Source organism: Engraulis encrasicolus, unplaced genomic scaffold, assembly GCF_034702125.1.
Source record: "Engraulis encrasicolus isolate BLACKSEA-1 unplaced genomic scaffold, IST_EnEncr_1.0 scaffold_26_np1212, whole genome shotgun sequence".
NCBI classification, from domain to species: Eukaryota; Metazoa; Chordata; class Actinopteri; order Clupeiformes; family Engraulidae; genus Engraulis; species Engraulis encrasicolus.
The window spans coordinates 1,174,967-1,187,466 of record NW_026945555.1 but is presented as its reverse complement, the minus strand read 5'-3'; the positions used below and the strand labels follow the sequence as shown (position 1 = coordinate 1,187,466).

General features: G+C 43.5%; 1 protein-coding gene across 1 annotated transcript in view; it reads right to left on the bottom strand.

The window, feature by feature from the left end:
• The window catches only part of csf1ra (colony stimulating factor 1 receptor, a), a 67,270-nt gene that overhangs the window by 46,568 nt on the left and 8,202 nt on the right, over positions 1 to 12,500 (bottom strand). The window contains exons 2-3 of the mRNA XM_063192920.1: positions 9,681 to 9,944; positions 110 to 287 (exon numbers count right to left, since the gene is read on the bottom strand). Coding sequence (XP_063048990.1) covers positions 110 to 287; positions 9,681 to 9,944 — 442 coding nt within the window. The remainder of the gene's footprint in view (positions 1 to 109; positions 288 to 9,680; positions 9,945 to 12,500) is intronic.

The window sequence follows — 12,500 nt, the reverse complement described above, 5'->3', positions numbered from 1 at the left end:
AACATTGCTGTGACATTACAGAGAGCCATAGTGCTGCGCTAAGGGGTTAAATTAATCAAGTTATTATGAATTATTACTTAATTGTTATTTCAATCTACTGCATGTTTACCTGTGGGGGTCAAAGGTGAAGTTGAGGTCAGGAGGCGGGGCCGACAGGTTGGCCAATCGTAGAGTGACGTAGGGGGAGAGGGCGGGGTCAGTCACCAAACAAGGAAGTAGAACTGACTCTCCCTCTTTACGCACCGGACGCAGAGAGCCACCAGAGACGTGAAACACCACAGCGGGATCTGATGACACACACACACACACACGCACATACACGCACACGCACACACACACACACACACACACACACACACACACGCACGCACACATATATGCACACACACACGAACAGAGACGCATCTTTACCATCTTTACGTACTAGGTTTAAACACACAGACTCACACAAATACAAGCATAGACACGCACGCACGCACACACACACACACACACACCAACATAACGGAGCGTATAGATGGCACGCTGGTTGCACATGAACAGCGACTTGAGAGTACTTGTATTCTTAAAGGGACACTGTGCAGGAAATGGTCAAAAAAGGTACTGCAACTACAAAGCATCTAAAGGAAGAGCTGTTATACAGAGAAGCATTACACAAGCAAACTCAATCAGAAGAAAACTGGAAAAACTTATTTAAAGCAAGAGCTGACTATAACTTAGACCATTCTAATTACATCAAACAAAAAAACTTGTTTCTAAAACGGAAAATTCATGAATTTGGAAACAAGCCAGGAAAATTCCTAGCACACTACTTGAAAAAGGAACAGGCTAGAAGAACAATAATGGTTATCAAAACTGAGAATGATTTAGTATATGACCCTTTAGAAATAAATAAATAATTTGTCCGTTTTTGTAGTAACTTATATACATCAGATAACATTTCAACCTCTAAGGCAAAAGCATTCTTGGAACATTTAGACCTCCCACAGACCACTGTATTAGACCAACACATGATAAATAATACTTTCTCTGAGGAGGAGGTATATGCCACAATAAAATCAATGTCAGCAAATAAATCTCCTGGCCCAGATGGTTTTTCTGCAGAATTCTACCAAACATTTTGGTCACAACTAAAACCCATCTTTATGTTAATGGTTAATAGCTTTTATACTGATAACATTCTACCAGCTTCTATGAAAACAGCCAGAATCTCTCTGATATTAAAGGAGGATAAAGACCCTCAGAGCTGTTCCTCATATAGGCCTATAAGTTTGCTTAACTGCGACTATAAAATTATTACAAAAGTTTTGTCTAAAAGACTAGAATCAGTTTTGCCCAAATTAATTAAACTAGATCAAACTGGATTCATTAAAGGGCGTCACTCATCTGACAACACCAGACGGCTATTCAACATTATACATCTTCTAAATAAAGACAAAACACCATCACTATTAGTATCACTTGATGCTGAAAAGGCATTTGACCGCTTAGAATTTTCTTTTCTTTTCTTAGTACTAGAAAAATTTAAGTTGGGTCAGAACTTCATTGCATGGATTAAAGCAATATATGACTCTCCAAATGCTACTGTATATACCAATAGTGTGGAGTCAGCCCCTCTGCAACTAGGAAGGGGCACCAGGCAAGGCTGCCCTCTCTCTCCATTACTTTTTGTCATGGCACTAGAACCATTTGCTGAGAAGATTAGAACTAACCCTCTGATAAAAGGAGTTACTACACACACACACACCATCATACGATTTCACTTTATGCTGATGATACACTATTGTTTATAACTGACCCTTTGTCATCATTGCCTCAGCTACTAGCGGATATTCAAACATTTTCTGAAGTTTCAGGTTATAAGGTAAATCTACAAAAGTCAATTGCTTGCCCGCTCAATATTATAAAAGGTGATGACATAAAAAAAGAATGCCCTTTCTCTTGGTCAATACATGGGTTCAAATATCTTGGAATACAAGTAACACCTTCTTTAGAAAAACTATTTACGACAAACTACAACTTTTTGTTGGAGGTTTGTCAAAACAAGCTGCAGACTTGGACCACTCTTCCATTCTCTCTCATTGGTAAGATCAATGTGGTCAAAATGAGTATACTCCCTAGGTTTATTTATGCTTTTATTATGTTACCATGTCATGTCCCGTCTTCTTTTTTTAAGCTAATTAATAAATCTTTAACAAAATTTATATGGAACAATAAAACACCAAGGGTTAAGCTAGCTACTTTATCTAAATCCTATGTTAAAGGGGGGCTAGGACTCCCTAACTTTCAGTGGTATTACTGGGCCTGCCAGGTTAGAAATATTGTAAGTTGGAAATTAGAAACTAGCACTCTTTGGGTATCACTTGAATCATCAACATGTCATCCATTAGATATTATGTCAACACTTTACATTAAGACTCTACGTCTTCCGACAACTGTAAAAGAGTTATCTCCACTACAAGCTACTCTGAAAGCATGGCAGGACTGTAACCGGTTCCTAGATAAAGATAGTTTGATAAGCGTACATTCTCCCATTGCATTCAACCCAGACTTCTTAGCTCTTTCACAAACAAATTTTCGAAACTGGACACTTAATGGTTTGAAGACTTTTTCAGACATGTTTGACAAGGGTTCTGAGTCTGTGAAATCATTTGCAGACATCACTAGAGAATATGAAATTCCTAGATCAGATTTTTTTAAGTACTTGCAGGTCCGCCACATCATGGTCCATTTGCAAGAAAAGGGACAACTTAGATTCTGCCCTACAGAACCGGAACAATTCATATCCTCGGCCTCCTCTGTTAAGGGGAAGATATCTCTTTTTTATAAAAAGTTATCTGAAAGATCACAGAACTCTTTTTTGCCCTTGAAATCAATTTGGGAACTTGATCTAAAAAAGAATTTCAGTGAGAAAGAGTGGTTAAGAATGTGTACAGATTTCACCTCTCCCGTGGCTACAGATATTAAAATTAAGGAAAGTAATTATAAATTTCTTTACAAATATTATCTAACCCCAGTTAAGCTTAACAAATTTGATGAAGTAAATTCTCCTTTGTGTAAGAAATGTGGAACTGAACTGGGGACATTTCTGTCAGAACCATTTCAGTCAAGAAACACAAGAGAAGAATATAAATGAAATTTCTTTTATTGAAATTATGAATTACATTTGGCGGTATAGCTCTGTTCGGAGGAACCCCCCTATTTCCATGAGCAGCATGGAAAAGCATTTAGTCAGGGGGCAGCAGCAGTTTAGGGAATTCTCACCCCAGCAGGACAGGGCGAGAGATAACCCCCCATGAACAGAGCCAAGCGACGTGACAAGAGAACATGTCACATCATACACAACAAGGTGGAGCAGGGGAGGTGGTGGGTAGCAGAAACCAAGCAGCAGACAGTTGAGAGGAAGTGGAAAGAATTTAAAAGGCATGCCAAAGTCGTGTGGCCAATCGGGGAAGAAAGATTATCAGCTGAGGGAATGCACCTGGATCAATTAGGAATTAATTAGATGAAGGGGAGGGCAGCAAGCTTCTTGACTACCATGGCCTGGCCAGAACTGACGTTAGTACTTTAATTTCTGTCAGAACCATTTCAGTCAAGAAACACAAGAGAAGAATATAAATGAAATTTCTTTTATTGAAATTATGAATTACATTTGGCGGTATAGCTCTGTTCGGAGGAACCCCCCTATTTCCATGAGCAGCATGGAAAAGCATTTAGTCAGGGGGCAGCAGCAGTTTAGGGAATTCTCACCCCAGCAGGACAGGGCGAGAGATAACCCCCCAAACAGACTATACCTGGTAATCCTCTCTCGAATACGATGAGAGGATGTCATAGCTATAGAAATAAGCCCCCCAAACCAAATATGTAAAACTAAATTTGGAGCTAAATTTGGTAAAGGCAGGGGGTGAGGGGTGGCATAGGAGCAGCAGATGGCAGCACGACGCACAACGCACTTATTGGTTACCACCAGGGGCAGCAAGGGACATGGCTTCTGGGCATAAAGAATGATGCGCACGTCTGGCCGTAGGTAGCTTGCATAGGCAGCAGAATTCCATACCTGGTAATCCTCTCAAGGTCAGTTAAAATGAGAGGATTGGTTGAGCAGTCGAATTTAGATATCCTCCCCCAAAAAACATCATGCACTAGTTCAGAGTAAATCGTGCATGTGATCAGAGGAGCAGTCATATTGACTATGCCAGTAGTAAGTATAATCAAGAAGGCTGGGCCAGTCATTGGCTAAATGTGGCATAAATCGTCAAGTTAACTGGAATAGGCAGATTTCTATTAACCAGACTAGACCAGCAGCAGTTATATTAGGAGCACAGCAGCAGCAATAGGAAATAGCCCAGCAGTAGCAAAAGAAAATAGCCAGGCAGCAGCAAAAATAAAATAAAAACTTGCCCAGCAGTAGCGAAAGAGAAATCTAGATAGGCCGGTAGATAGTTAAATAGGCCAGTAGAAATCAGGTGAAATGACCGACCCCAGCCAAAAGGATAAAATGTAACTAGATGACCAATAAGTTGGCCGCAGTTTAAAACAATTTGGGGTTGGCAGCATCCTCGGTTAGTGGCAGTTAAGTGCCCCATCACCAGCTGTAAAATAGACTTTAGGTAGGATTAAAGACAAGGCCAGCTGTTGGACAAATGAACTAAGTCAGATGCACATAGGGAAATAGAGATTTAAATAGACTTGGCTGGGAGTCGTTAGGATAAAGTACACAGACCGGAGGCACTAAGGCTAGGATGGCGTAATAAATAAATGGGCAAGGTGGGCATCAGCAGAAATGGATTGGGCGGGCGGGCAGCAGCAAAAAAGGACTAGGCAGATGGGAGGCAGCAAATGGGTGTGTCAACGATGGTTAATAGAGTTGTCCGAGAGTCATTAGGATAAAGTAAATTAGACCGGGGCACTAGATGGGCTAGGATGGCAAATAAAGAAATAAATAAAACTGTGAATGGGCTAGGTAGACGGGCAGCGGCAAAATGGGCTAGGCGGGCGTGCAGCAGCAAAATGGGCGAGGTAGCGGTTAGCAGCAAAATGGACTAGGCGGACAGGCAACAGCAAAATGGACTAGGCGAAATGATTGGATAAGCTCAGCAAGCAATTGGCTCTCGTTACCGGACAGGTGGGAGGGATGCCGGCCACCGCCATGTTTGCGTAGCCGAATGCTCTCGTTCGTTCCTATGGAAGGCTTTTGAGTGCTCTGTCTCTTACGCAGGCCGTCTCTAGTAGCGGGCAGCAGCAAATAGACTAGGCGTACAGGCAGCATAAAAATTGACTAGGCGGAAGGGTAGCAGCAAATGGGCTGATTCTTTAGGATCAGTGCCACTCTACTCCGGGGCCCAGAACGGCAGCTGATTGGCAAGGAGTATAGAATATGTAGTTGGCAGCACAAGGTGACAGTGAAATCACTACATCATCTAGACGCGTCAACATAAAGAACACTGCTAACATGGCCTGAACACCCACACGGGATCAGTACTACTCTAGGATCCGGAAAAAACAGCAGGTTGACAAGGACCACGTGACAGCACACAATAAGCTGGGCCTCCATGACAGCAACCAATAGCTAGAATGATGGACAGATACAGTCGTAGGTAAAGCCTATCCAATAGCAGCAAGGAGACCAGAGATGGCGAGAGTCAGCAGAAGCTACGTTGACACAATATGAGCAGGCAGCCGCTGGCTAGACACTAAACCGACCAATGAAGCAGCCGCTAGACTAAACCAAGTGAGCCCACTGCAGTTACAGAAGCTGCACAATACAATCCAGCAGATCTGACAGCATATAGATAATGACTGGAGGCGGGTGCAGGACCCAATGCAGTTAAACTATATGTGAGCCAGCTGTAGTTAGACAGAGTATGAGCCAATAGCAATTGCAGCACATGGACTACTCAGGGCAATCAATGCTACCATGAACAACAGATTCAACATGCTCACAGGGTGAACATTAGCCAGACAGGCTTCCTACGAAGCAACACAGGCGACCATTAACAAAAACATGAGGAAGACTAGAGTACACTTGCCGAGCAGCAGAGTCAATTCAGACCATGAGCTAACAGTACCACCACGACTACACAGGGAAACAATGCCAACAGACCACAGAAGCTAACAGCATTAGCAAAGGCCTATGTATACCATGCAGTTGGCAGCAAAAGCAGACAAAATCAGCAAAATTATCCAGACACGGCAACATTCTACACTACACTACGGCAACATGATTTACACTAAAGGACGACGCCAACATAACCACTGATGCAGCCTCCCCCAGCAGAGGCCACGACACGGCTCCATGAGCATGACAAGGCCTAAACGTGCTAAATATGACCCAACATGCACACCACTACCCAACATAACATAATAGCCTACAGTTGATATTGTAAGATGCATATAGTTTAACCAAATTGACCGGAATGAGGGGAAGAGCTAATAATGCCATACGCCACAAGCACTACTGCACAACCCAACCGAGCTAGCAGAAAGATACACAGCCATGCAAGGTCACGGTTAGGCATACAACCAGGCTTTAACAGAAGAGCAATATAGCCATGCCAGCACAGCCTACATCAGCCAGTAACATAAAGACAATGCATCCCTTGCTAGTAGTAATGACGGACTCCAGACAAAATGCTTACACTACATTGGCCAAAACAGGACTGACTACATACCAGCACGAAACAGGGCACCAGCACTGAGTGAAACAGCAACCACACTAGAGCCAGGCCACAGCCAGAGTACCTACACAGCCCAGCCAGGACTATGACTATACACACTGCAAGCACCTAGACTAGCAGACAGGAAGCAATGGCTCACTAGAACACAATACCTAGTCTAGGATACAGAGCGCAAAACAGGCCTGTAGGCCTACTATAATGCAGCAGAGACAACATCCCGAACATTGCAGACAACTCGGAACTATGATAATTGCAACCCCCCAAAAAACTAACAGATGAATAGCCAGGAAGCAGTAGATACAAGGAGCATGTAAATCTAGGCTATAGAGCTAGCACACTGCAAATGGTCACAGGGGGTGCAAGGGGAATGCGTTGAACATCAGGAATGCCAAAAACAAGACGGATAAGCAGCAGTCACCAGCTTATAAACAGCTAGAGTATATAAATATATATATAAATAAATAACCACAGGTCCCGAAGCACGGTTTCCAGCAACAATCAATTCAAGCCAAGCCCGATTAGAAACACCTGTGCTTTGTTACAAATGTCAGGTGACCGGCGAGGACGGCGGAACAACATACTGTAATTAAAAAATACACATCGCATGACGCCTCCCTTACCTAACTACTATGACAAAGGAAGCATGGGCTATTCAATCCAACCGTTTCAGAGCACGAAGCACAAACACACAGGGTCGCCAGATTTCCATAGACTACACTATGCCGCCATGCGACTCAAAGCGCAAAATAGACTACAGTAGGCGTACTCCATGCGACAACTTTCACGTGAATGTTAAATGAATATGGATTTATCATCCCACGGTAAAGGTTAATTAAGCACCTATATCAAACGCCAGCAGACGGCAAATGCAACGAGTTAACCATCAAATATTCACCTCTGCAGAGAATTATGAATTCATATTGTAAGCAACTGAAACATGCGAGGTGAAAAAGCAGCTAGCCAAAATCCGATTTACCATCAGGGTGGATAATGACAAGAAACCAAAAGCGATTCAAAAAACGGCGTGCGAGGCATTTAAAGTGATCAGATGGGAAGCCCGAGACAATGTAAGTGAGAGCCAGGTTACTAGAGGACGGCACCGCACAGAGAAAACAATCAACTGTCCAAATTAAAGTGCGTAACTTGAAATCATAGGTGGACTCCCTGGAACAGAGGCAGAACTAACGAGGCAACTCAAAGAAAAATGTGCAGCCTACCAGAGATGAAACAATATCGACAAAGAGAATGCTAAACAACGTGTTCAGAACTAGGCATAAGAAAACGAGCGACCAGCAACACCAACTCCAGCAAAAACCGAGCAGCAGACAGTTGAGAGGAAGTGGATAGAATTTAAAAGGTGTGCCAAAGCCGTGTGGCCAATCGCTAGGGAAGAAAGATTATCAGCTGAGGGAATGCACCTGGATCAATTAGGAATTAATTAGATGAAGGGGAGGGCAGCAAGCTTCTTGACTACCATGGCCTGGCCAGAACTGACGTTAGTACTTTAATTTATGCATTTATTTTGGGACTGCAAAGTTGTTTATTCTTTCTGGGAGAAGATTCACGAAGCAATCCAAGATATGTGTGAGTGCACTTTTGATCTCTGTCCTAGGTTGTATTTGTTGAATTATGGGTTGGGAAATGTGTTCCCTTACGCAAAGAAATGTGTTTTTGTAATATTATGTCACTTTGCCAGAAAATGCATACTCATGAATTGGATATCGCAGTCAGGACCGACTCTTTCACAATGGTTAGATCAGATAATACACTTTTTAACGATGGAAGAAAGTATAAACACACAACACCTGAAACAGTTGGATGTCAGGTCTACATGGTCCTTAGTACATAAATACATAGACACAGTAAAACTTACAAACCTAAGTTAAGCATATAGGGTAGACCTCTATGTGAAGTGGGTAGGAAATAATTGTATGTTTTTTTTTGTTTTTTTTGTTTTGTCTTTGTTTTTGTTTTTTTTTGGGTGTTATGTTTGTTTGTTTTTGTTGTTGTTTATTCTTCCTTTGTCTAGTGGACAAGCGCTGTCCACTTTGTGTGATGTTTGTGTGATATGTGTAAAAGTGTAAATAAAAAAATAAAAAAATAAAGAAAAGGTACTGCAACTATGCTGATCATTGAAACTGGGCTGCCTATTGCCAAATTTGATCTTTACATGAAAGTTAACTAAGTAATAAACAAATATTTTCTAGTATGGTCCAAGTACAGTCATTTTTGCAGCTAAAAATGGCTATTTTAGGAAATTCAAAATGGCGGACCATGGAGAAGATCCCCAATTTTTCCAGTCAAAATTAATACTTAGAATTTGATGCTGGTGGTAAGTATTGATGAAAAAGGTAACATTAGTGAATGGGCAGCATGAATTTTGGAAATAAACAACTTGAAATCTTACACAGTGTCCCTTTAAACGCAATGTGGTTGTCAAAACTCGTTTTGGTCAATGACAATTAAAAGCTCTCTTGATTCTTGGTTTGTACCGACTATCGCGTGTGTCCAATACGCCTTTGCTAGTTATGGCGTGCTCCACAGCGCCCTGTGACCGGTTAGGTTCAGGGATGGTTTTGGTCTGGGCACAATTTTGCAATAAATTTGCCAATCTCTTGCTTATGTCACTGTTCTGGGGTTCATTTCTCGAAATCATAGTTGCTAACTGTGCTAGCTACTTTGTTGTTTGTAATGCAGTTTCCAATTGGCAACTACCCAAGTAGTTGGGTACACACACACACACACACACACACACACACACACACACACACACACACACACACACACACACACACACACACACACACACACACACACACACACACACACACACACACACATATAAACTGACCCTCGACGTAGACTTGTGTTGTAGAGTAGAGGTGTGAGAGGTTAATGTTAACGTGCACACACACACACACACACACACACACACACACACACACACACACACACACACACACACACACACACACACACACACACACACACACACACACTGACCCTTGACGTAGATGTGTGTGGTGGAGTGGAGGCTGCTGTTGGAGTATCCACATCTGTAGGTTCCGGTGTGTTCCGGCCCCGCCTTCGGAATGCGGATCAGCAGCCTGGCCCCGCCCCCTTGCTTGACATACTTCCTAGCGTAGCTGGGCTTCAGCTGCCACTCGACCGGCCCGTTGCCACGACAACTGAGCTCGAGCCGGGATGATGATGTCGTCACGACCTCCGGGCCTGTGGGCGACCCACGCCACGAGATGACGGGAGCATCTGCACGCACACACGCACGCACGCACGCACGCACACACACACACACACACACACACACACACACACACACACACGCACGCACGCACGCACGCACGCACGCACGCACGCACGCACGCACGCACGCACGCACGCCCACACACACACACACACACACACACACACACACACACATTTGCACGCACACATTTGCACGCACACACACACACATGCACGTACACACATGTACACACTCACACATGTACACAGAAACACACACACACATGCACACGCAAACACACTCACGCATGCACATACACACTCACACAGGCACATACACACACAAACACACGCACACGCACACGCACACACACACGTACATTGCAAATTAAAACAAAATAGTTATCTGTCTATATAAGTTGAAGTAAAAAATAAGTCATGCACCATGAGTTGCACAATGTGTGTGTGTGTGTGTGTGTGTGTGTGTGTGTGTGTGTGTGTGTGTGTGTGTGTGTGTGTGTGTGTGTGTGTGTGTGTGTGTGTGTGTGTGTGTGTGTGTGTATGTGTGTGTGTGGTATTCTTCTGCTGTTTCGTAGGGATGCTATTTCTCTGAACTAGACAGAAGTGAAAATGATCACTCAGCAATAACTCAAGTGGAGCTCACCACAACATGCACACACACACCACTCACACACACACACACACACACCACTCACACACACACCACTCACACACACACCACTCTCTGTCTCTGTCTGTCTCTCTCTCTCACACACACACACACACACACACACACACACACACACACACACACACGCACTCACCCACGCACACACACACACACACACACACACACACAGACCCACGCACACACACACACACACACACACACACACACACACACACACACACACACACACACACACACACACACACACACACACACACACACACACACACACACACACACACACACACACACACAGACAGACCAACCTTCATATCTTTGTGGGGCCCTTACAATCTTCGTGGGGGCCTTCCAATCTTTGTGGGGCCTTCCATTCATATTAATCCAAACAATAGCAGAAGAATGCTAAACTCTGTCCAAACCAAAAAAGTCCCTGACCCTAACCTGTCAGTGAAGAAATGTTTGTACACTTTTACTTTTACCGCCACCAACAAAATTATCCCAGCAAAAGGGGTCAAAACACGTGGGGTCCAGGATTTGGGTCCCACATGGAGCGAGGGCCCCAGCATGTGGGTGTGCTCCAACAGCAGTGGCCTCACAAAGGCAGACACTACTAATTCACATGTCTTAATCAGCCACTTATGACTCTTGATAATGTCACAAAATCACATGGGGCGGGCTGGCCTGGTGGTCTAAGGCAGTGTTTCTCAACAGGGGTGCCGTGGCCCCCTGGGGTGCCGCACGGCCCTCTCAGGGGTGCCACAGAAGCGTGGCTGACACAGTATGTAAAATTCACCTTCATAAATTATGTAATATAATACATATGTGTCTAAAGGAATAAACTAATGCTTAGTCAGGGGAATCTTTCATCCACCATTTATGCACAATTAAGAAGGTCTACATTTGGGTCACCCCAGTATGGCCTACACATAGGCCTAGCCTGTCTGAGATAAAGCAGCAACTTTGAATGTCTCCAAATGTGTTACTTTTCTAAGCTTGTGTGGTATCCGATACGATACCATGTTACGGCTTGTTGGTTTGGGGTGCCTTGAGATTTTTCATGAATTGAAAGGGTGCCTCGCCTAAAAAAGGTTGAGAAACACTGGTCAAATGGTTGCAGGTTCAAATCCCACCCTTCCACTCGCCGCACCTAACCCCACATTGCTCCAGGGACTCTAACCAATAAATAACTGTAAGTCGCTTAAGATGAAAGTGTCATCTAAGTGTATTGCAATAATCATAATAATAATAATAATAATAATAAGACAGTGTTCCATAGACCATAGTCGCCCCCGCTGAACAGATTTGTAATGTAGCAATTACGAAAGAGCGTTTCATGGTGAATCAGGAAGGTAGGCTACACTTAAAGGACCAGTTCAGTCAATTTCAACATGTAATGCTCACACTACCCTGGACTTGTCAGTATCTGAGTTTTTTCCCCTTCTTCTTCAGTCTTTTCCAAGATCCTAGTCATTGTAATGGGGGCAGAGCTTTGTTTACATTTAAAAAATAACATTTTTATTTATTCCTAAAAACATCCAAAAGATTATACAACATCAGCAGACCACTAGCAAACAGCGGTACCTTTTGTGAAAATATTTGGAGTAGGCCTTGTTCATTTTGCTTTAAATGTAAACAAACACTGCCCCCATTAGAAGAGCTCATATCTCGGAAAGGGCAGAGCAGAAAAATGTGGCATCACCGGGTACTGACAAGTCAAGGGTAGCCTGAGCAATACAACAGCATGTTAAAATTGACTGAACCGGTCCTTTAACCCTACCCAGACTGTGTGTGTGTGTGTGTGTGTGTGTGTGTGTGGGGGGGGGGGGGTAAAAGTGCCCGCAACAACTTTGATGTTGTATACTTCCTTAACGACTTAAGCTATGACTACG